At 32.9% G+C, this 26,017-nt stretch overlaps 2 protein-coding genes and 3 long non-coding RNA genes across 7 annotated transcripts in view; 3 read left to right on the plus strand and 2 right to left on the minus strand.

Moving 5' to 3' along the window:
• The window catches only part of LOC141457870 (uncharacterized), a 30,926-nt gene extending 11,532 nt beyond the window's left edge, over positions 1–19,394 (minus strand). The window contains exon 1 of the long non-coding RNA XR_012460590.1: positions 19,187–19,394. This is a non-coding gene — a long non-coding RNA (uncharacterized lncRNA). The remainder of the gene's footprint in view (positions 1–19,186) is intronic.
• LOC141457862 (EGFR adapter protein-like) overlaps positions 1–26,017 on the plus strand; it is a 454,378-nt gene that overhangs the window by 35,022 nt on the left and 393,339 nt on the right. The window contains exon 2 of the mRNA XM_074135185.1: positions 345–442. Coding sequence (XP_073991286.1) covers positions 345–442 — 98 coding nt within the window. The remainder of the gene's footprint in view (positions 1–344; positions 443–26,017) is intronic.
• LOC141457869 (uncharacterized) lies at positions 1,442–2,302 on the plus strand. The gene is made up of 2 exons (XR_012460589.1): positions 1,442–1,976; positions 2,066–2,302. It is a non-coding gene; the product is annotated as an uncharacterized lncRNA (long non-coding RNA).
• LOC141457863 (uncharacterized) lies at positions 4,146–25,443 on the plus strand. 3 transcript variants are annotated; one of them, XM_074135190.1, is made up of 4 exons: positions 4,146–4,272; positions 6,189–8,819; positions 17,631–18,474; positions 19,845–19,981. In XM_074135190.1, exons 2-3 carry the CDS (start codon positions 8,784–8,786, stop codon positions 18,459–18,461), a joined length of 867 nt encoding a protein of 288 aa, XP_073991291.1. In that variant the 5' UTR covers positions 4,146–4,272; positions 6,189–8,783; the 3' UTR covers positions 18,462–18,474; positions 19,845–19,981. The 3 variants fall into 3 exon arrangements, with proteins under 3 accessions (XP_073991291.1, XP_073991288.1, XP_073991289.1); XM_074135188.1 differs by lacking the exons at positions 4,146–4,272; positions 17,631–18,474 and adding an exon at positions 24,568–25,443 and having other exon boundaries at positions 8,660–8,819; positions 19,845–22,505; XM_074135187.1 differs by lacking the exons at positions 17,631–18,474; positions 19,845–19,981 and having other exon boundaries at positions 6,189–8,358.
• Positions 4,271–6,310, minus strand: LOC141457868 (uncharacterized). The gene is made up of 3 exons (XR_012460588.1): positions 6,171–6,310; positions 5,416–5,636; positions 4,271–4,513 (listed from the first exon to the last, which is right to left on the minus strand). It is a non-coding gene; the product is annotated as an uncharacterized lncRNA (long non-coding RNA).

Here is a 26,017-nt window from a genome sequence, read left to right on the forward strand (position 1 = left end):
TCAAAATCCCTTTCCTTTACAGATCTTGCTAACACTCGTTTTCTCAAATTCATCATTCCACTCTACAGCAGCTCATCCCTAACCTTCTCATAGAACTCCTATCTTCCTCCACATTACCAGGTAATCCTCTGGGGAGATTGAAGAGAAGATGACCTCGTGATCTTCTCCTTATCGTGAGAGCAAAGCACGTTACTGAAGTGGCACCACTGCGTGCCTTCTCCACTCATGATTTTCTTCTATTTCTTTTTTCTTTTACCATATTTGCTTGTTGCAACAACTGTTGCAGTGGTCAATTCTAATAAAAAAAAAAAAAAAAAAAAAATTCAACAAAATTTTTCTTGCAGAAGATGAAGACGACCTACCGGATGGTTCATTCTTCAGGAGGACGCTGTATCCTAGGAAACAGTTTAATCCTCGGACACAGGCTATTCGGCCTGCTAAGGTAAGTGTGAAATTCAAATATTTTGAGGAATTTTTTTTTCAAGTTTCAAGTTAAACTTGAGATTTAAAGTGTTTGAGGTAATCTTTTCGCTTTTTACAAATTTTGATTTTCAATATGTTGACTTTAAGTGTTTATTATTATTGCCATAATTGGTCCAGATTTTAAATTCTGTGTTTGGAGTAAAAATTTCAATTACGACAGTTTGAGGTAGGAGGAAGTGTTCACATAAAATATTTTCTTTACACTGAAACTTGATTAAAGCTAACATTATTAAAGCTCCAAAAATTTGAGAATTAAGAGAGAAAAAAATATAAAAAAAATTCAAAGGCATACCAAGGGTGTTAACACCCTAAAACTGGAGCCTTTGGGCGGAGAGTACAGGACGAGCTTGCTGGATTATTTCCAGCAGGAGTATGAGAGCAACTCCAGCGAATGGAAGAGATTTATTTTGGAAGTACGGGAGGTTTGAATACAAGCCTGTCGGGATGCTGGGTGTAAAGCCGAGCTTTAATCTAATTCCACTCCTGCGGTCCGCTACATCCTCTCTGCCAAACTGGACGTCAACTATATTAGGCTACACAATTTTAGATAATAAATTTTATACTTCAATATTTAATGGTAAGGCTAAGGACCCGGTTGTCGTTTATCTGGGTCTTCAATCTCTCTCTCTGTTTTTCACTTTGTTTATTAGTTTCCCCTTACCACTGGTAGAGCGCAGCATTGCGGTCATGGCAAATTTTTTTAATTAAATTTAGGACAATTCAGCCATGTTTTATTTTTATTTCCTTAGCTAAGCAATAGTTATTTATTGAACAAGTGTGGAAAGTAGTACTTTTCCTCACGCGAGGCAGGGTTTGCACGCACGAGCGAGCGAAGCGATGCGAGTGCAAGTGCAAATTGCCGAATGTGAGGAAAATACTTGACACTCGAGTTAAATATTATATTTTTTCTGCAACCATTTATTAACTAAAAAAATTAAAAATTTCATTTTTACAGTCTACAAAAAGTAATTTATTTATTATAAATATTTATTGTTGTATTACAATTATTGGCATTAGTAATAAAAGGTTGGTTTGAAGACTTATTTAATGTAAGATTTGAATTTGAACTGGTGGAAGTACTAGGGAGTGACTGATTAGTTGAGAAGTGGGGTTGCCCTTGTAGAATCAGCTGTGCAGTGTTCTGTTTGGCGGCCATGGATCTTTCTATATAACCTTCTGCTACTGTTGAACTTTTCCAACCTCCATGTTTTTTAACTTGTATCAAGTCGCCTCCTTCGTTGGCTAACAGTGATGCTGAAGTTCGACGGAAAGCATGTCCAGTGTATCTTTGAAAATTGTCTTTTTTTAAATATTTTGCTATTCTTGATGGAATTTTAGAAATGGTATTTATACCTACTGGCTGTATATTACATTTACCATGGTTGTACCCAACAAGTAGCCGAGGATGTTTAGTGTGCTTGGGTCTGAGGTTAATATATTGTTGAAAGATCTGTTTAAAATTATAGAGACCTACGTCATTTGAAATAAAAAAGGTACGTTGTACGTTATTTTTTGTGTTAGGAATATTTATTGTTATAAAGTCTTTTAAAAATTTAATTTGACTGAGTTCTAATTGTACTAGCTCACAACTCCTACAAGCCCCAGATATTCCAATAACAAAAACTACTTTCATCATTAAAAACATGTCATTTGGTGCATCATGTAAGAATTTGTTAATTTCTTCTCTAGTAAATATTTCTGATTTTTTTGGTATGTAATATTCAGATTTTCTTTTAATATAAGTTTTACGCTTTTTATATTGACTTATGTCTAAATTATCATTAATGTTTAAGGTAGTTTTTAACATGGAATATACAGACCACAATGTAGATGAATTCAATGTTGATGAAATTTCATCAAAGTAAGCTATAAGTATATTTTCTGATGTGTTTTTAACTTTTTTGTCAGTGCACCATTTCTTAAAATTATTGCAACAACTTGTATAACGATCTTTCGATTTTTTTGGTAATAAATTACTTATTACATTTTCTGCTTTTTCTTTTATTGATGGAGGAGTGTTTTCTAAACAGGAATCACCAGAATCCATTTTAAATTTCTATAAGGTAACACTTTAACCTTTTTAACTGTTATAATTAAAAATATCTAATTATTTATTAAAATATTATTTTTATTTCTATATTCCTTTCAATTTTTTAATATTCGTTTTTTAATTATTTAGTTGCGTTAAATAAGCTTATTAAAGTTTTACAGAAAATATTTAATAACAAAACTTCTTATATCAAGGAAGCACAATAAAGTTCCACTCACTAGTGAGGAAAGTGACACTAATGGGAATTTCCCCCCACTAGTGTGGGAAGTTGGGCATTACACAGCCGATTTTAATTGAGTAATGAGAACTTCCCTACATGGTTGCAGAAAAAAGTATTACAATCATTTCCACAAATATATTTGTAATCTTTTATCTTTTTTTTTCCATTTTCAAAGAAATTTTCAGGAATTATTTGAAGTGGGCTTTTCTGTAAAAAGGTTAGATTTCAGGTATAATGTTGATGAAAATGAAAACATGTCTCAAGTTTTTTCCGAGTTTCCGAGGAAGTCGTGTGAGTGGTCACTCTGGAACAACACTTTTTAAGGAGGAAGTTAAAAGTGGGATTCAGAATTTTAGCGGACTTGTCTCTTCCACTTTTTTTTTTTTAAACATATTGCAAGTTCCGGAAAAGCCACCATAGAGATTCGTCGTTCACAACCCCCCCCGTCCGGATAAGTGTTCACTGACATACCAAAAAATAAGTTGAAATATATGGCTGTGTGTACAAAAAAAAAAAAAGGAGAGAACCTATGTAGGAACTCATATCCGCTCTGAATCCCTCTTTCCTGCTCCAAAAAAGAAAGGTATTGTTTCCATCCGGGACATCATGTGAAGGGATTGAAGCGAGGCTTCCACAGGGTTTTGGTAACCTGACACAGTACTAGGATTGGAAGCTTAGCCGAGTCGGCCAGTTTGCTGACACACCCTTAACTCGGCCATATTTTATCCTAACACTCTCTAGTTTATCCATTCTCCTGCAAATGCCGGGTTTATACGTGTTTAGTTTTTTTCCTTTACGTATTCTTTTGTTTATATCCGGTGAAAATAGGAAGTTAGAATTTATCCTCCATGAATCAGCTAACATACTTAATCTCTATTATTTATTTTAAACTGAATTTTATGTTTTTTATGTTTTTTTTTTTTTTTTAGTTTACCTCATTCAGATTTCTTTTACCCATTCATGGATTAAAAACATATATTTCTACCTTCATTTATGGATCATAAAAGTTTTGTTACTGCATAGTGACTGCATTCATACAACGTTTGCGTCATATGTAGTTATTATCTACGATATACGAACTGTAAAACGTGCATTTTCAATGCTATGGGAAAACATAGAACCCTATCCTCACCTAAAAAGTTTTTCTTTTTCTCCAGAAAATGCATGCGGTCATTTTCCGGAAAATCCAAACAAAAGTGTATAACTCATTTGAGTAAAGCCCTTACTTACTGTTAAACAATTTTTTTCTTTTTTGCATTTGGAATTTCAGCAACACGTTTCCGTTTTTAAATAATACAATATTGCAACATTGTCTCGTAGATAAAATATAGAAAGAAATATTGAATTAATATAATAATAATTTATTTGAATAGTTTTTATTTCTCAAATAAGATAAAGAATTAATTGGCTGCTGCGAACGAAGATAAGAAATTCCAGTGGATGATCATTGCAGTTAGTGATGAAAGTGTGTAAGATAAAGATGTGGATGCTGCACGCTGTCTTTCTGCTAACTTTAATGGTAAGCAATATTAATAAGAACTTAGCTTTATTTTAGAGATTCCCTATATCGAGTGAAAGAGATCCCTCTGTTTCTTGTCTTGAGGCCATACTCCTTCTTTCCGCTTGATATCTCTAATCGCGGCTTAGCCACGGAAACCTCAAATGGAACCTGTTTAGTCTAATCGTCAGCATATTCATTATCTGTTACTCTGCCTTGGCTGGACTCCATTCTTTTTTCACTTTGTTTGTCATATTTACACCTACAACAAATGTTGCTTCAAATAAATTTGATGAAACTGGTTAAATTCACATGAAAGTAATATAAGAGTCACCACCCATTGATGGAACTCTTCCACAGTGGATTGCATCACAACAGTAGGTCCCTAGGCCACCTAGAGAGAACGACGAGGAGGACTGTCTGGAAGGTGAGGAGCAGGAGAGTTGTTGGACGAGATGATTAGTATTGAGAGAGCAAGGAGGCTGTGAAAGTTGCAGTAGCGAGACTTTATTAGATCGGTGACAAAAGGGATGTGAAGGTCAGTGTGAATGGTAAGGTTAGAAATGTAGTGTGGAGCTGTAAGGATTTTCCGTAGGATTTTAGATTGTGTCTGGAGTTAGAAGGTTTGGTTTGAGCCCCACACTTCTGCTCCGTATGTCGCCCATATAGGTCTTAATAGTCTCTAGTAAATTGTCAGTTTGTGATTCAAGTCGAGTTTGGATCTGCGGTTACCGGACTCCATTATAAAATGATAATTCAAAGCAAGTAAATGATGAAAAGATCATCGAGTAAAAAAAAGTAACAGCATTCAATCTCTCCGAGAGCATCAGTTATGACCATTCTAGGACTATTCTTGGACAGGAGAAACCCAAGGAGTTCTTAAATAAATCAAGAAAACTACCCCTACTGCCTACTGTTGAAGAGGACACAATATCCTCTTTCATCACCTGGTAACCATCCTAAGTTCTGCAGAAAAGCCCAAGGAAGAGCGTAATGCCCTTACAATTAACGGGTACCTGGACCCAACAATCTGATTACTCTTAGAGAGTGGTTTTTATTTTTCTAAGGGAACCGAAAACCATTCAGGCTCTCCAGGGAAGTCCTAGCAGGAATTGGGGATCTGGTAATCATGGTTAACTATTCCACAAGCAATTCATTGCTCACCAAATCATATTCCAGAATATTCTAACGCTTCCGCATGCACATTAGTTAACCACAAGGTTCTGTAAAGAGATAATACTGCGATTTGATCTCAATCTAGATATGTGGAACCAAGCTTCTTCTAACATCACTGGTGGTTTCTTCTTTGAAGGAGTAGCCGGGGCTGAGATTGTATCCAGGAAGCTGCTACAGATCGATTTTTTATTTTTTGGCTCTGCTAACAACTTAAACAGAAAGCAGACATTGCAGCTGTACTCGTTTTCTAATCTTAAACTATCACAAGGATTCTAAAATAGAAATTACCCTGAAGCTGTGATAATGATAACACAGCCTACGAAGCCTGATAGCGTCTCTTCTATCAGTCTGACCTTGATAGAGAATTAGAAGCAACGACAACATCCAACTATTTGACCTATTCGTTTATCTTAATATTTAATTTAAAATTTAAATTTTTTTTGAATAACAAGAGGAGGTCTTAAATTATATAAAACTACCGAAAAGTTTATAATTTATATTTTATCCAAAATTTTATACATTTTGGCAAATTTCTTGCGTGCCTTGCATAAGGAAATCATAGTCTAATAATCTAATTAAAATTTGAAATATATATAAATGAGTAATCAATTATTATATAATTGATCAAAATCGTATTCGGGGTGAATGACACCTATAAAAGTGGTATTATTTCTTTAAGCATAAAATTAATCAAAACATCTTCAACGTTTGATATTTTCATGAAAATCAATGGTTTAACTTACATTTTTATTTTCTTAAAGGTATGTCCAAGATCTGGATCCATCAATCCAGCAGCAAAAACACTAGCTAACTATCCTACAGCAATCCCTTTGAATGCTGATTCAAGATCTAGAGATATTGAACGAAATGCCCATCAACATCCCAATCAAAGATGGGTATTAGAAGAGTCCAAAGATAAATACTATGACATTGAATACTATTTAATTATCAATGAATCTTTTGAGAAAAATATTAATAATATTATAGAAACTATTAATAGAAGTTTACAAGAAATCTTAGAGGTTATAAATCAATTTCCAAAAAATATTACAAAGGAAATAGAGGAATTTAATGAGATCATTCAGGAGATTGCTGGAGGAATTAATCAAGATCCCACCGAAATAGATGAATTTCATTACACTGAGGGGACTACAGAAAGAGTTGATCATGATTCTTTCGAAATTAATAACAGTTTAAATTTTAATAATACTTACGAAAAATGTAAACACCATTTACCAAGTAAAAGTTTACACATAACTAATTATAAAATTTACGCAAAACTATTAATTTTTGATTTCAAGAAACATTTTATTAGATTAAATGAACAAATGACAATTTTACGTGTTGTCGTTAATACCACCAGAATTATGATTAACTTTAAAAGGTCCAAAGGGCTGATGAAAACATCAGCATTGGCTGAAGTCAACTCCTGGGAAGTGGACACTCTGAGAAAATTGGATGAACTATATTTGAAAATCTGGAAATTGATCACTACCATTAACGATGACATCGTGCAACTGTCATTAAGAGATCAAGAACTACAGCAACAGATTCTCAATGAAGTGAAAAAGAAAATGCAGAATTTTGTTTGTTGCATGAAAATTTTTAATTTGCAAATTTCAGGATATTATTGTCACTAATAAATTGACGAAATATATGTATAAATAATACCTGTACTAAGTTATTACTTTTCTTAAATGGTTGAATCACATACAATAGTTGTTGTTTACCAATAAGTTCAATTGATTCACTCAAAAATACATAAAGGTTAACAAAAAAAGCACCACACGTTACATAAAGATTCACCCCATCAAACTATCATCCCCTCTCAACACACCCTTATCAGTGTTGCCACTGATCTATCAAAAATAAATTTAAATTTACCTACTATATTTTTATTTTAAATTAATTCTCTTTGTACACGATTTCATCTCACAATCAAGATAAAAATTACTAATAATTTTTCGGTTTTTACCATAAGTTCGGTTTATTCACTTAAAAATACAAAAACGCTTAAATAAAGCACCCACATGTTTACGTAAAGACTCACCCCATAAAACTATCATCCCCTCTCAACACACTTTTATCAGTGTTGCCACTGATCTATCAAAAATAAATTTAAATTTACCTACTATATTTTTATTTTAAAATTAATTCTCTTTGTACACGATTTCATCTCACAATCAAGTCAAAAATTACTAATATTTTTTCGGTTTAATCTCTAAATAAACCCTTTCAAGAAATAGAAACCCACAGCGACTAATAATTCGCAAAGACATCTTGCTATAATTTCTACAAATCTGTAAATCGCTCCTAACTCCGGACTTCAGCCAAAAACAACAAAATTAGTAGCCGTGATTCAAATGGTGTGATCAAGAGCACTTTGTTTTTTGGCAATCATACAGATCAAATAGATTTTGGAACAAATATTGTTAATATTCATGTTTTTTGTTTACCTTTTTTGTACTTAAAGTAGCGCCAAAACACGTAAACTTAATTTTTCATGTATGAGGCGTCATTCGATTCAGAATTTCATTTAGAAGTGCCTTTTAAGGGATGGGGGGTTGAATGGTGTCAATCCTCTGGGAGAGAAGTTAGCCACACTTGTATTAGGGCCCCCTCAAAAAAAAAAAATTATTCATAATAACTCAGAAAATCTTAGCCTTATTTATACATGCTACATGCATGATTTGAGAATTGATTATATGCAGTTTCATGTGAATACCTGCTAAAGATGAATCGATAATTTATTTTTTCGTACTTCTGACAATCAGTTACTGGTTAATGTCAATAACAAAAATAAGAAGTGAAATAAATAAGTAAATAAATTTATTTTTCATGTAGATATAATATTATGTTGGCATTGTGGTGTAACTGATTTAGGCTCTGAAAGACTTAACATGTAATGTAAATAAACATCGATAAACATCATTCTATCATTTATTGGTCCTATAATTCGTTCATTCCTTCATTCAATTATCGACCATTCGATCATTCTTCACATACACACATTATTCATCTACTAACCAATAAAAGTGTCTTAAAATATTGCCTACTGTATTTTTTTCCCCCCACTCACAAAAACTAAACTATAACCTTTTATTTTTTTTGCTTAACTTAATATTTAATTATTTTTGTGTTTAGAAAGAATTTCATTACGTTTCATTTTTTACTCAATGATCGTAGGAATGTAAATTTTTTTTTTTATTTTATTCAGCAACATATGATTAGTCATAAAATAATAGAAAACTGCTTTGCGAGCTGATAGCGTTGCAGTTCAGTTGGCCAAAGTTCTATCGCAGCGTCAGTTGATTTTTTAACTAGTTACAGTTCAAGTCGACAACTCTATAGACATAATGGCTGCCGGTATCAATGCATTGTTGATTTTATCTGTAAGTATTCAGACTAAATTACTTTTAATTTTCAGTTTATTTCTTTTTTTGCTTTTTCTTTTGTTTTGAAAAAAAAAGAAGTGTTTCTTTTCCAAATTAGTCTAAAAATCTCGTGTGTAAAAATCTCGATAACTTTCTTTTACTATTATTTCTTAAGATTTCAACTCATGGATTCTCTTTAAACTCCCAAATTTTGAGTGAAATTCAATTTTTATTAACATTATTTAGTTTTTATAACCGTACATAACACTGAAATTTAACCGTGAAACACTACTGCAATCATTAATTCTCGGCCGCAACGACTTCTTTGTGGATTTTTTCCTATTTAATGAATAAAATAAATGTTATAAATCAGCATTTCCAAACCTGTTGTACGCGAAAAATAATCAGTAATGGCGGACATAAAAAATTAAATCATAAAAATACCATAGAAACGTTTTTTGGCTAATCTATAGAATAGCGCCCCGGTGGTGTGGCCTGTTTATTTTTAGGGGGTGGGAAGTACAGCGCACCCGCCGTAGAAAATTTAAACTACTTCCCGCCAATGAACTGTTTCGGATTGTGCGAATTTCGTAACGCTTATGTTTCGCACGCATGCGCAGTACACTTACTGCCTAGCAACTGCTTCCTGTTTAATGTATTAATAGTTCCCGCGAGTGCTCTGTATGTGACCTGAGGTGCCGTTTTTTTGTAATTTTATGAGCATGAGCGTTTTAAATTTGCAGTTTTTTTTTAAATTAAAGCATGAGTGTAGTGTGAATGAGGTTGGAGTAATGAATGTTATAAAATTTTGTATGGATGTTGGTTGGAAAAGGACTCCACAGAATAAGGTAAGTTTCTTTTGTGTTGTTCTGTGTAATTATTGTAATGAATCTTGTGACACAAATAAAAAAATTGAGGGTGATTAGGTAGGTTAGGAGGGGGTATGGGGGGCGAAGCCCCCATTAAGAAAAAAATCAGGGGGTGTGGGGGCGAAGCCCCCCATTAAGAAATAAAGAAATAATTCGAAGTGATTCTGATTCGCTGTTACCATATAACCCGCTAGATTTAAGTGTAAATATAAAATAAAGAAATAGTTTTATATTTATATTTGAATATGGCGGGTTCTATAGTAACAGCGAATCAGAATCACTTCGAATTAGGCCACGCCTCTGGGGAGCTATTCTAAAGATTTACCCGTTTTTTTCCTATAATACATTAAAATTATTTTAATTAATAATATTATACAGTAAAGTTGTTAATATGTACAGTAAATAAGGTTAGTCTGTCTCAAGATATACGAGAAAATATAATAGCACATTTAACAGGATTAAAATTGTCTTTCACGGAGTATTTTCCCAAAACCCGAAAACACAAATGATAATTGGCTTTCAAGCCCCCTTCTATAAAGAAAATTTAGGAAAAGCTACATCATTATCAATAAAAGATAAAGAAAATTTAATAGAATTATCATGTGACAGAACTTAAATGATAACTATGTAAAGATCAGCTTAAAGAGACTGGATTGTATTGAGAGTAAGCTCTATCCAAGCAACATTTAAAATTTAATTGGTACTTACAGGTAGTTGAATGCTTAAAAGAAATTAATTTAGAAGATTTGGGCACAAATAATATAACCTTAAAGAAGAACTTTGTAAATTAATTAATAATTTTGAAGAGACAAAATATGTACGCAATTTTTAATTATTTAAAAAAAAAGTTTTAAAACTAAGATCTTACACTTTACGAAGTGAACACGAAGTGTAAGTGAAAGTTTATAAAGTGAACACGAACTGGAACTCCTTTGTAACAGATCCATTGGTATCTCTATACAAATAAAGATGATAATAGTAAAATAACACACTGGGAATAACAATTTCCATGAAATGGAAACATTTTTACGAAGTGGTACAATTTAGGTACGACGCGAGCCAAAAAAAGGTTTGAGAAAACGCTATTTTCGATTCGAGAAAATGTAAGGGAAAAAAGGGAAAATTGTGTAAAGAGGGTACTTCCTGTTGGAGGGGGTTATTTTCTCGAGAACGGAAGTAAGATGAAGTCGTGTGAATATTAAAACTGTCCGGTAGGACAGTTGTATAAGGGTTGACCATCAAAAACTGCACGAAAAAGCGTAACGTTGAAAAACACCCAACTTTGGCAATTTTTTTCTATTTTTCTATAAAAGATAAAATTCCCAAATTTTCTTTAAATCTTACTCCGAATCCTCCTTTATAACTGTAATTTTTTTGCAACCACCCAGATCTAATAGGTTTCGAGAAAAAAGTGGCCGAAAATGAGCAAAAACGACTTTTTCAAAAAATGTTCTTGTTCTTGTTCTTGTTCTTGTTCTTCTTGTTACCTTTTTTGTAAACAACGTAGCGCCTAAACGCGTGAACCGATTTTCATGAATGAGGTGTCATTCGATTCGGAATTTTATGTAGATGTGCCTTTTGGGGGTCTCGACGCTGTACATCGTATGGGAGAGGAGTTAGCCCCCTTTATGTAAGGCCCCCTCCAAAATTATTATTACTAATAACTCTGTAAATCTTGGCCCGATTTTGATAGAATTTGGTAGGATGATAGAGTTAGGGCTCCCCTACGTAACAATAAAGCGACGATCTGCTCTTACACTTGTTAAGGGGAAGTATAGCAATCGTTTCAAATTATCGACACGTGAACCGATTTTCATGAATGAAGTGTCATTCGAATCGAAATTTTGTACAGATTTGCACTTTAAAAGTCTCGACGCTATGCCTCATAAGGAGGGAAGTTTGCCCCACCCAAATAAGGCCCTTTCTAAAACTATTATTACCAATATTTCTATAACGCTTAGTCCGATTTTGATAAAATTTAGCACGAAAAAGTGATTAAAGCTCCTCTACGTGGCTGTGAAGTGCCATCATGCTCTTGCACCTACTAAGAGGAAGTACTGCAATCGTTTAAATTATCAATGAGTGAACCGATTTAAATCAATGAATTGTCGTTCGATTAAAAAATCTTTGCCTCTTTCCTCTGGAAGTACTGCAATCCTAGTTTATTTTTCTTACTCCTCTTAAAAGGAAGTACTGAAATCGCAGTTTAATTTTGCTATTTACGTACAAATACCTTCTTATTTTATTCAAAACGCTTTCTAAAAAAAATTGTTATTGAGGATGGTTTGGGGACCGCAACTATAATCATTCTTTAAAAAGATCTCTCCAGTGGTAGTTACGGTTCCGATTTAACACCTTATCAGGTTATAATGATAGAATAGCTTATTCCAAATTTTAAAAAAATCTGTAAAGCAGACGTAACTTTGCAAATAGACAAAAAGGAAAATCTATCCAAAAGGTACAAAAATCTCCTTAACAAAAACTTACAGTTTTAAAAGTTAAGTATAAGGGTTGATTATACGCCAAAAGGTACACAAATCAGCAAGTACCCAACATTTCATTCAAGCTTAGTTGATATAATTTAAGTAATTTTACTGCATTAACTTTTCCTTCACATTTTTTAGAATTTATTAGATGTCACAGACCCTTATGCTGGCCAGTTCATTCATAATATTATTTTGTTACAATTATGATAAAATGTATATTATATCTTCGTTTTTAAATAGGTAATTTATTTTAACTCTATTCCAAATTATTCTTCGGATTTATCTTTAATATGCCCTTTATTCTGAGTAGTCACATATACATGCATGTTAAAGTAGAAAAAGACTAAGTTAGAGTCGGCTACTGTTTAAATTTGAATCACAGAGGATTCAAAACAATATTTCAGTCTTGAATTCGTCTTACCGAAATATTCGTGAGCACAAATAACATACAGTTAATAACAAGTAGATTATTCAACAATATTTACTCATTTCTCAATTGTAATTTAATTTAGTCCCCCTAATTTTACTTATGGTAAAATACTGGAATAATTAGCTGTCCTAAAAATATGCATATCTTTATTTTATATTACATGTATACAACATTGTGGGAAGAACACCTAGATTGAGAATGTAATTGAAGAAAACTATATTATTTGCGATAAAGCCAGATAATTATTACCTATTATTATAAACGTTTGACTACTACATAAAATAACAATTACTTTGATCGAAGAATGAACTTAAACCGACGATTTTTATTTAAAAATAAAAATAAATAAATAAAATCATTGATGTATATGTTGGTGTAAGCATTTTTTAAAAAAGTTTATGAATTTTTTAGCCTCTTATTTTTTTTATATTTTTTATAACGTTTTCTTTTTCACCTGTGATTAATAGTTTGATTATTATAGATAAATAGATATTATAGTCAATCTAAGTTAAATGGTGTGCTACTTGAGTAAATATTTTGTAGACGAAAATGGCCAGCATAAGGGTCTGTGACATCTAATAAATTCTAAAAAATGTGAAGGAAAAATTAATGCAGTAAAATTACTTAAATATCAATGAAGTATTAATGAAATGTTGGGTACTCGCTGATTTGTGTACCTTTTGGCGTTTAATCAACCCTTATACTTAACATTTTAAACTGTAAGTTTTTGTTAAGGATTCAAAACGGATCTTCTTTTTTTTTCTTGTAACTTAAAACGGAAATAATTAATTGAACAAAAAATTATCTGAATTGTTATTTTTGTTATTTGTGATTTACTCAAAAATTAAGAGCACGTCTGAGTGGGAAGGTAATTAGATTTGTCTCTAACGTGTCACTTCAGTATATTTTTACAGTCCTATTAACAGGTAGGAAATACGTAATTAAAATTTTAAAAATGGATAAAATAGGATTGAGCGGATGTTTTACTTTACGTTTTTTTTTTTAATTTTATTTTTTGACGGAAATAGAACCATTTCTTTATTAATTACTTTTTGTTTACTAGAAAATTTTGACTTTATGTAAGATGGTGGAGGTGAAGTTATGGTCACCACTTCGTAATTATTGTACCATTTCCAATACCTGCATAATAATTGTAAGTAAGGGTACGTTCACAACGGAACTGTGAGTATAGATGATAGCAGAGATGATAACTGATAGAGTAAAATATAATCGCTGATTAGTGGGTACAACGGAGCTGTGATACATGCAACATGTCGACTAGTGAAGAAGCAACAAAAAGGTATATTTTAAAGAAAAAACGCTTTAGAAAATATCATGTACATCCCATAAATAAAAAACGAAGTACTTTGGGCGAATTTCACTATTAAAACTGTCCGGTAGGACAGTTGTATAAGGGTTGATCATCAAAAACTGCACGAAAAAGCGTAACGTTGAAAAACACCCAACTTTGACAATTTTTTTCTCTTTTTCTATAAAAGATAAAATTCCCAAATTTTCTTTATAATATAGGGAAAATCCTCCTTTATGACTGTATTTTTTTTGCAACAACCTAGATTTGATAGATTTTGAGAAAAAAGATGCTGAAAATGAGCAAAAACGGCATTTTCAAAAAATGTTCTTGTTCTTGTTCTTGTTCTTGTTCTTCTTCTTCTTGTTGTTGTTGTTACCTTTTTTGTAAACAACGTAGCGCCTAAACGCGTGAACCGATTTTCATGAATGAGGTATCATTCGAGTCGGAATGTTATGTAGATGTGCCTTTTGGGGGTCTCGACCCTGTACATCAAATGGGAGAGGAGTTAGCCCCGTTTATGTAAGGCCCCCACCAAAATTATTATCATTAATTACTCTATAAATCTTAGCCCGATTTCGATAAAATTTGGTAGGATGATAGGGTTATGGCTCCCCTACGTAACATTAAAGCGACGATCTGCTCTTACACTTGTTAAGGGGAAGTATAGCAATCGTTTCAAATTATCGAAACGTGAACCGATTTTCATGAATGAAGTGTCATTCGAATCGAAATTTTGTACAGATTTGCACTTTAAAAGTTTCGACACTGTGCCTTATAAGGAGGGGAGTTTGCCCTACCCAAGTAACGCCCTTTCTAAAACTATTATTACCAATATTTCTATAACGCTTAGTCCGATTTTGATAAAATTTAGCACGAAGAAGTGGTTAAAGCTCCTCTATGTGGCTGTGATCATGCTCTTACACCTACTAAGAGGAATTACTGCAATCGTTAAAATTATCAATGAGTGAACCGATTTACATCAATGAATTGTCGTTCGATTCAAAATCTTTGCCTTTTAGGGAGAAGTACTGCAATCGCAGTTTATTTTTCTTACTCCTCTTAAAGGGAAGTACTGAAATCGCATTTTAATTTTGCTATTCACGTACAAATTACCTTCCTATTTTATTCAAAACGTTTTCTCAAAAAAATTGTTTTTGAGGATGGTTTGGGGACCGCAACTATAATCATTCTTTAAAAAGATCTCTCCAATGGTAGTTACGGTTCCGACTTAACACCTTATCAGGTTATAATGATAAAATTAAAATTTATTATTCCCAATTTTAATAAAATCTATATAAAGCAGATATGTAACTTTGCAAAACATACAAAAAGGAAAATCTATCCAAAAGGCACAAAAATCTCTTTAACAAAAACTTACAGTTTAAAATGTTAAGTATAAGGGTTGATTAAACGCCAAAAGGTACACAAATCAGCAAGTACCCAACATTTCATTAATACTTCATTGATATTATTTAAGTAATTTTACTGCATTAATTTTCATTCATATTTTTTAGAATTTATTAGATGTTTCACAGACCCTTATGCTGGCCAGTTCATTCATTTTCTTTTTCTTTTATTTTATGATTTAAGGCGCGTCAACATCTAAGGTTATTGGCGCCCGGAGCTTTTTTCAGTGTACTGCCGGCCTCCGTACAGCGTTCTCTCGTTACAGACAACACTGTCCATCACCCGGACAGTGAGCTGTTAGAAGCTCTTAGAAAGAGAAAATCTAAGGGTCTGCAGCTGGATTCAAACCCGGAACCTCCACATGGGAATCCAATACGCTAACCGCATAGCTAATCCCTTCCCTTTGTTCATTCATAATATTTTATTTTTTTGTTATAATTATGATAAAATGTATATTATATCTTCGTAATTAAATAGGTACTTTATTTTAGCTTTATTCCAAATTATTCTTCTGATTTATCTTTATTATGCCCTTTATTCTGAGTAGTCACATATATATATGTACATGCACGTTAAAGTAGAAAAAGACAAAGGCAGAGTCGGCTACTATTTAAATTTGAATCACGGATTTAAAACAATATTTCAGTCTAGAATTCGTCTTTCCGAAGTATTTGTGAGCACAAATAACGCGTAGGTAATATCAAGTAAATTATTCAACAATAATTATTCATTTCTCAATTGTAATTTAATGTAGTCCCTCTAATTTTACTTATAGTAAAATACTGAAATAATTATGTTAGCTGTCCTAAAAATATGCATATCTTATTTATCTTATATTCCAAATATATAACACTGTGGGAAGAATACCTAGATTGAGAAAGTAATTGAAGAAAACTATATTATTTGCGATAAAGCCAGATAATTATTATAAACGTTTGACTACTACATAAAGTAACAATTACTTTAATCGAAGAATGAACTTAAACCGACGATTTTTATTTAAAAATAAAAATAAATAAATGAAATCATTGATGAATGTTGGTGCAAGCATTTTTTAAAAAACGTTTACGAATTTTTTAGCCTTTTTATTTTTTATAACGTTATCTTTTTAACCTGTAATTAATAGTTTGATTATTATAGATAAATAGATATTACAGTCAATCAAGTTAAGTTAAATGGTGTGCTACTTGAACAAATATTTTGTAGATTAAAATGGCCAGCATAAGGGTCTGTGAAACATCTAATAAATTCTAAAAAATATGAATGAAAATTAATGCAGTAAAATTACTTAAATAATATCAATGAAGTATTAATGAAATGTTGGGTACTTGCTGATTTGTGTACCTTTTGGCGTTTAATCAACCCTTATACTTAACATTTTAAACTGTAAGTTTTTGTTAAAGAGATTTATATAAGGAATTATCCGGATCGTTTTTTTGAATATGTGAGGATGGGTCCACCCACATTCGACTAAATTTTAGAAAAAATATGGTCAAAATTAAGAAAACTTTGGAAAAATTGTCATGGAAATCCTATAACCATAGAAGAAAAACTAGTGATTACTCTTAGGTAAGTAATGATTTTATTGAGAAAAAACAAATAAATACACATGAAAATAAATGTAAGCACGATTTAAAAACCAAAATATTGTTTAAAAGTAAATAATAAAATAATAACAAATAATAATGCCGGTTTTCACCAAATGTCTTGAAAAACAGAGGTATTTTGAACAGCAGTCAAATTTGAAGCTCATCTTGAAGCTGCGATACTGGAGTTCACAGCTAGCAGAAAAATGAAATATTTAATTCTATCATCTATGCTCGTTTATAGCAGCGCGTATGAGTCACTAGTCGCAGCTTCGTTGTGCACGCTCACATTCGAATGTATTATGTTTTTCTTTCAGCGCTGATGCATCACTCCTATCATCTATGCTCACAGCTCCTTTGTGAACGTACCCTAAAGCGCCACGGTAGCCGAGCGGTTAGAGGCGAGACCTGCGAAGCTAATATGTACTGTGGTACTGGGTTCGATTCCCCGGTCTAGAGGCCTTGGATTTTATTTAATGGTTAATATGAGAAATTTACAGTAAAGTATGTTTGCTAGTCGCCTCGGTTGGACGTTAAGCCCCGCCTGAAAAAATAGGCGATTACTTTACTTTACTAATAATTGTAAGTACCGGATTATGTGCGTTTAGCGGATTATCAGCTTCCCTCATATCCGCTATGCAAACCACTTTTCTCCAGTTTTCCCCCATTTTGGGAAACTCTATTCGGGGGGGGGAAAAAAAAAGTTTTACTAATAAGATTTTCTTTTCGTCCCTTCTAGGCTATGTACCTTGTAAAACCTGCGCCGATCGCAGACAATTCAAACGAACCAATACAGAACGTCACGATTCAAAAAGAACTCTATGAAGATCTTGTCGATTATATTGATAATGTGAAAAAAGAGCTCATTGAGTTGCAAACACTCAAGAACGTATTGGACAAAAATAAAAGACAAATTAAAGAAAATCTGTATAAATTCCAAAAGAATTTATTGAATGATGCAGTATTTTTTAAAACAGGTCAAGAAATTGAAAATGATCGCCTTAAGCTATGTGGAGGCTACGGTGGAGATTGTCCAAAACTTTGTAGCGATCACATATTACATAAAGATGAATATGACAGAATAATTGAAGTATTTTACAAATTATTCGTAAATAATTTTGAAGAAAACTTGTATAATTTTAAACTTCATTTGGATAATTCATTAAACGAAATGGATATTATAGAAATGTTAGCCAAAATTGAATTGAATCTAAATCAAACAACCAATTTAATCAATACTAAAAATGAATTCATGAACAAAATTGATCAATTAAAAATCAAGATGTTTAATATGAGCAAAGATGTATTAATATCTTATCAATCGTTTTTGAAACAGGAAATCGATTTTGAATTGAATCTATTGAAAGAAATAAATGAGAAAAAATTAGATTATGCATGTTGTTTGAAAAATGTTAATTTTGAAAATAATGGAAAATTACAATTTTTAAATTGTAATAAGAAAAACTCTCTTGAAGAAGAAGTTGATGATGAGTATATTGATGACGAAAAGGACTCAACATCCTTACAAAGTGGAGCTTACCATTCTAGATTACTAGGATGGAGGAATTAGATTTCACTCTAAGGTATCTAGTTTTGGAAATATAATTTGATTGAATTCCTAGTAATAGGCAAAAAAAAAAATTTACAAAATTTCTGACAATATACTACTTAGTACTTAGCTTAGTATTGTGATAGGCTCAAAAATTTTCTATAATCGTTTTGTTACCGGCAAAATACTTTGATTTTGTGATCGATTTTTGGTTCAATGAGTGGATTTTCGATTATGAATTTTTACCGGATGTAAAAAGGTTCTAAGTTTGTAAGAATATTGATGAATTGTAACGTTGAGAATTAATGGTATGAGAAAGTGCAATTTAAAGGCCCATTATTAATTGCGTAATTTCAAGATTAATTAAAATTAATTTGATTTTATCTATCGTAAAACGATTTCGGATTCTCGTCCATCACCAGAGATAATAAATTACTTAGTTTCGTTTCAGAGATTTCGACTCCACTAATGTTTCCTTCTCGTATTACTTTTGGTTGCTAAGTGATCAAGCCCCCTAAATAAACTTTGAAGGGACAATAATATTAGATTTTTTTGGCTTTAGGGCAATTTGGGAGAGCAAGATAATAATGCACAAATAGAATACAATAAAGGCCAGGGTGGGGGAAGCCACCAACACTCAGAAAACCAAATAGATGAACGAAATAATTTTATTTCACAATTAAAACAAGAACACCAAAAGATACAAATACGGGTCCTAGATCTAAAAGATAATTGATAAGACTTACAGTTCTTTTTGTTTGTTTTACTATTTGTAACACAGACTGACTTGTTCAACAATAATTGACACTGGCACCCTGATCTAACACAAAACAAAAAACAGAGTTCCCCATTTTGTTTTCTTCTTTAAGACACACCGGATGGCCGGGACGCTGGCTAGTAAGTCCTGGACCACCTGCTAACTGAACTGCTCAACTCTCCTTCGTCAAGGTGACCTACCTTGTGACAAGCCCCCGGGGCAACTGGCTCAAAATTTTCCCAGGCACAAGCTGCAGCCCCCACTCCTTCCTCTTCTCCAGTTCTGCCAACTGTAGACAGGCGGCGCGACCAGAACCAACTTGTCAAATTATAAGCGAGGGGGCCGCATGTCTTTTCGGAGATCGAACACTATCCCTGGTGATGGATGAAAGGGTTATACGAGTATATACAACTCGTAAGATAATATCCAGGCATGGATGATAGCAATGCTTGTTCAAATCAATCTTTAACCGGAATTCTTAAATTTTAAGAAAATCGTTTTTCCGAAAGTAATTTTTCATTCACTCAATTTTTTTTGTGCACACATTTACTACGATCTTCTTTTTTTTTTAATTTTCTAAAATTTTCTTGCTTGAAGCTTTTCTTTTTCAGTTAGTTTCAGATTTTAGTTTCTCTTTTCTGTTTCAGACTTTATACTCTGCAAGCTCAATACCGCCTTCGTCACCGATTATCAAAGCTGAAGACCCAGATGCTACAGAACATGATGATATTTTGCAACAAACTTACAATGATATAGAGAATTATACGGACAATTTTAATATGGTCAAATTGAATTTGATGACAATAAGAAATGGTTTAGACAGTGCTAGAGTAAAACTAACCAGACAAACTAATTCATTTGTAGATAAAATAGTTTCTTACCCACATCTATTCAAAGAAGAACCTAAAGGTTATTACAATGAACACGACTGTAGACGTAACAATAGAAATTGTAGACAAATAGTAGAAGAATGTTCGCAAAATCTATTAAATCAAACTGAATATATAAAATCAATTAATTCATTTAAAGAATTATTCTCGATTGAATACAATGATTTAATAAATCATTTCGACAGAGAATTAGATGAGTTGAGAATACAAATGGTTGCTACAAAAATGTTAGCCTATGTAAACTACGCGAAAAACCAATTAAACGGTACAGAATTGACTAAAACTATAATGGGTGACTGGCAAAAGGAAAAATTTACAGAATTAGATATTAAAAAGAAAAATGTATTAGATAAAATTGAAGAATTTATCGAAACGTTTACGAAATTATCAGCAAGAGAAAGAAAATTTGAAAATGCCATTATCCAAGAAATTAAAGAAACGAAATTATCCTTTGCTTGTTGTTTAAAGAAATTTAATTTTCAAGTTGAAGGATTAGAGTGTGACCTGGAATCCGAAAAACATTCTTCCCTCACCACTATGCCTTCCTTCCATCCTCCTCCTACGCCACCACGTGGATATCCCTACAGAGATCGGGATTATCCCTACAGAGATCGGGATTATCCCCACAGAGATCGGGATTATCCATTTGATGCTTAGTTATTTAACTTCTATGGATAACCATTAAACTTATGTTATAATATTCAACAATTTAGCTTACATATATCTATATATTTAGTATAAATGTTATCTTTTAAATAATCAAAATAAAGTTTCAATTTTATTTTATAATTTATTTTTTATGTTCCACATCTTTTTTAATAAAGGATTTAAAAACTTATAATTGAAGAAAGGAGTTGCGATCTCATTGCAGCCGGTGGTGAGGAAAAACTGTCTGGACCAATTTATAAATCGTACCCATTTCTCAAAGAGGTGAAATCGTCGCGATTCTTTCATCAAACATTTTAATTAAGATTGTTTACCCGTTTCAAGGTTAATTAAGAATATTTTTATAGGTGTTTTAATGGGTAGTTAGCTTAACTGAAAACACTTTCAGGTGAAAGAGCGTTCGATTACAGGACACCACAATGAAGTTCTGGAAGAACTGGAGCTATGCGGTTAGAGTATTGGTTTCCCACGTGGAGATCCTGAGTTTGAATTACAGCTGTTGGCTCTTAGATTCTACCTTCTTACAGTCCTCCACTGTCCGGTGATGGATGGGTTTTGTCAGCTACGAGAGAACTATCATCTGCGGAGGGCCGCGGTCAGTGCCTTGGTAAGAAAAGCTCCTCAGATGTTGGTGCGCCTTAAATCATTAGAAAATAAAGTTCAGATGAAAAAAACAAAAACCTAACCGTAAGTTTCACAAAATTGATTTAAAAAAAATAATAAATGGGTAATATTCCCTCCTCCTCCTCCTCCTCACCTGATTCTTCGTCTGTCAAAACAGAAGGCACAGGGGGTTCAACAAAAATTTAGTCGGGGAACAACTCATCATCGTAACTTCAACAGAAAAATCTGGCCTAAAATAAAAGAAGTGGATGTAGCACAAAGGCTCATAGTTGCCATATGGCAACAGCAAACTTTAACTTGTTGTAAATCCAATGTAAACATTGCAAAATTAATTTTTGTTTTTCTTAGTGGTACTCTCGTACATCCATTAAAACGAAAAACTTTGAGAAATTTTCCTTAAAATTAAACAGTCAACAAATAATAATTAACTAACTCTAGGAGCTGCTGAAGGTATCATTTCTTTCACTTAATTAATAGTCATAGAAAAAAGCCAAGCCACTAATTACAAAGAAAAAGGTTTCTTCTAAATACCAATAACTGCTAATAATCGATAAACCTAATACAAGATGCGAGGTAACGTTCGATAATATAAAGATTTTTGCGTTGCCATTTGGCAACAAAGAGCCTTAATAGGTTTTAAGTGCGGATCCAATGCTTAGTTTTTAGAGTAAGCTTAAGCTTAAATTAAACAACCAATGCAGTTTATTCAATGTTATGGCCTATTGAACATTGTTAGCAAAATTTAACAAACTTATAGAAAATCAGACGAAGGGAAACTTCTACTTTTTCTAAATTTATTTTCAGCAATTTTTTACTTTTTAAGTAAATTTTACTGCAGAGAAGATGGTTCTTAGCAGGAAGTCAATATGGATTTTAATGGATTTAATTTTTTATTATTGTTAATATTAAAAAAAAAGAAAGAAATCTCTCATTTTAATGATGCAAAGAATAACCAATAATCACTATGAGATTAGAACGGAAATGGTAATAACATTTTGATAACGATAATACTCTGTGAACGTATAAATAACAAGACAAACTATATCTGCTCTCAGTCGAGATATGATAGTGAATTTAGCAGAGATGGCTTCAAGGATCTTTTTGGTATATTCGTTGGTAGTGTTCAATGTAAGTTTTTTCATTTCTTATCTCTATTTTTTTTTTGGGCGGAAGTTTACCTATCGTGCTGATCTTCAAGATTGACTTTCCGTCTGAAATATCCGTTTGATGACTCCCTTAAGTTCGAAAAACTAGGGTTTTTTTTTTTTTTTATCCAACAATTGGTTTGTGAGTCTGTTTCCCGTTTTATGTCAGTACAACTGACATAAAACGGGAAAAATCAAGAAAAGAATCTAATTCGAGATTTTTCTACTGGAATTCCACGTCCACCGAGGGATATTAATCAGCGAAACGGAAGTGACTCTTCACTGGTTCGATTTTTCTTTTCCGCAACGGCTCGATCGATTTTCTTCATAAAAATAAGTTTACCTATTGCATACATAAGTTTATTTGTAACATTTTCCGGCAAAATGCTTCTAACAAAACAGTTCTTCCGCTAAAGTGCCACGTTCTCGTTAATTGAGTAATACTAATGAAAAGAAATATTTAAGTAAAGTACTAAATTTAAAGTGTACTGATTGAGCTTACATGCCAGTCTTTACTGAATAATTTCCTGAAAGAAAATCTGATGAGGAAATTTATCGTAAGTGGATTAACTTTTCCAATTGAAGTTTTTCCAGGAATGATCCCTTTAATGGTTACATGAAGAAAATCTAGTTTTTACAAAATTGTTCTGTACGTCTTTACAGGAAAAGATCGCAATAGCTTCCTTTAAAACTATCCGGTACGTTTTTGAAAAAACACAGTTTTGCTCTTCAATAACTTTTTGGGATATTTTTTTCCCCCAGTTTTATTTTTGGGTGGTGGTGGGGGAAGATTCCCCCCAAAAAAAGGGTTCCCAATATTTTCTTTAAACTTGGAAATAACTTTTTTTGGGGGGGGGCGTTCCTAAACGGCGGATTAAAATGAACCCACAGAAATGAACCCAACACTCTTCGGCGGGGACTCCTGTCCACCTGGTCCTGTTCAACACAGCAATCCCTCTTCCTTGTACAGGATCTAGTGCTAGCTACCTTGGGCTCTATATAGGCAGAAGACTCACGTGGAACTAGACTTAAAAGACTATGCAATGTCGAAACGTGCGAAACTGTTTTACCAGACTATTTGGACGACGCTCTAAATTGCCCATTGAACTCAAACGCTTAATATTACAGTACTATTCTCAAACCTATGCGGGACTTACAGGACTAGAGCTGTCTGGGGTCCAGCCATACCTACAAACATACGGACAGTGCAGGACATTTCAGTCAAAACTCCTCCGACAGATAGTTGACGCTCCTTTCTACGGTGACTAATCTCACTCTTCACAACGACCTCAACATTCCCTTCATAGACCAACTCGCCAAGGCTGAATATCGAAAAGTTGCATACTACTCTCTCGACTAGCTCTAATCCTCTTGTACAGTCTCTCGCTTCCTCTGACATCCCTAACAATACTCCTCGCCGACTGAATCGCTAGAGGCCCCGCGACTTCCTTACAGTCTGAAGAACTAAATCTCTCCTCTCTCCTAATCATATTTTCCTCTTTACATTCCCCTCTATCTTATCGCTGGGTAGCTTCTCTCCTCCAGCTCTTCCCGCACCAGTTCATCTTATCTTATTTACCTCCTATTTACTTATTATATATACATTTATGCAGAATGTAATTTACAAAATAAATAATTTAAAAAAAAATCTCGGGAAAAATTTTGGAAAAGCCCTTTTTAGACGAAGAGTGGTGAGGATTACACGAAGTTCAAAGTTCGAAGTTCGAAGACATTCGGCCTACCGGTTTTATTTGCAAGATTTTTATTAGATAGTTGTCACTAACGACTTTTGCTAAAACTTGGCACAAACTGCCTACATGTGGAACTATAGCATTCATTTGGAATCTTTGTACAAGCAGGATTGTCGTATTATAGGGTCCCAAGGGTACCTAAGGCTTCCCATCAAGAGAGAAAAAAAAGGAACCCAAAACGGATATTTCTGTTTACTCAATTTTTATTTTTTATTTATTTATTTTTTTGCATAATTGCAACTCTCTTTTTGTTTTACTTATTAGAAGAAGTAATATTTATCTCTATTTTTACAGTCTGTATTCCTGGCTTATGGCGGATACTTACCAACAAGCGCACCTTTAATGCTAACAGTTTCAGAAAATGAAGATGTTTTGCTTCAAGTTAACGACGAGATCGTGAATTTTCAAGATAAAATGAATAATATAACAGATAACTTATTGGTTATAAAAAATGGTTTGGATAGTGAAGTGGACAAATTAGAGATCAGAGTGAAAGATTTTGAGTCCAGAATTCAGGCTGAAAATTATGTATATATACAAAAACCTCCACGTCCACGTTACGATAGTTATCAGTTTAGGAATTATGGCCGCGATTGGGGGGATGACGAAGAATTAATTATTGACAACTGTGCTGACAATTTATTAAATAAAACTGCATTTATAGGATCAATAAATATGTTTCTGGAATTATTATTTACCGAATACAAAGTAACATTGACTAATTTCGCCAGAGAAATAGAGGATTTTACAATGCAATTGACTGCAATGAAAATTTCAGCTTATCTAAACTATGCAGAACATATGTTAAACGGTACAGAATTGATTGAATCTAAAATGGCCGATTGGCAAAAGGAAAGATTTACAGAATTAGAGATTTATCAGCTAAAACAATTTTTCAAAGCTAAAGAATTGATAGAGTCGTTAAAAGTATTAGTAAATCGACAACAAAAATTTGAAAATACAATTTTGGAAAAAATTAAAGATACAAGATTAGCGTACGTATGTTGCAGAAAAAGCTTTAATTTTGAGGTTGAAGGAGTTGATTGCAATCGACCGACGGAGAATGCAACAGTTGACGGAACTGTAGACTAGAAGATCCGTTCATTAAGTATAATGTGAATCTTTTATTTTGTTTTGTTTAAATAATTAATAAAAATCAATTCGATATGATTGTGTCCAATATTTTATTTTTTAAAAATATTTCCTAGAAAAATCGATATAAAGGTAATTTAGAAAGAAGGTTAAAGGCAGGCTTCCCTCTAAAGTGCCAATTGCATTTTATGGCCTCTTTGGCGGAAACATATAGTGGAGCGGCGAGCAAACCGGCGAAAATAAACACACAAGTTAACCGCATGGAACTGCGCATAGTGGAGAGCAAAGCGAAGATAGAGCAACGCTACCTAGAGGAAGAGTAGACCTACGTAGAGGGGTCGCAAAAACTTTTTTGATCATGGACCCCTCCCCCTATATATAATTTTTCAAAACCTCCATCGACCCCCCCCCCACCAATAAAGGAGTAAGTAAAGTAATCGCCTATTTTTTCAAGCAGGCTTTACATCCAACTACCAATTAGGTGCCTAGGTGGACTAGTAAACATACTTTACTGTAAATTTCTTTTATTAACATTAAATAAAATCCAAGGTCTAGAGACCGAGAATCGAACCCACTAAACCAACAATACATCTTAGCTTTGCGGGTCTAGCCTATAACCGTCTAGCATACTTTACTGTAAATTTCTCATATT

Source organism: Rhodnius prolixus, unplaced genomic scaffold, assembly GCF_049639745.1.
Source record: "Rhodnius prolixus isolate KJV_2025 unplaced genomic scaffold, Rpr scaffold_5, whole genome shotgun sequence".
Taxonomy (NCBI): domain Eukaryota; kingdom Metazoa; phylum Arthropoda; class Insecta; order Hemiptera; family Reduviidae; genus Rhodnius; species Rhodnius prolixus.

Bases quoted from the DNA above. Each gene is read 5' to 3' on its own strand.
- LOC141457863 (XM_074135187.1), top strand. From the start codon at position 4,213: ATGAAAGTGTGTAAGATAAAGATGTGGATGCTGCACGCTGTCTTTCTG. The intron at 4,273-6,188 runs GTAAGCAATATT...ATTTTCTTAAAG, and splicing joins TCTTTCTGCTAACTTTAATG to GTATGTCCAAGATCTGGATC.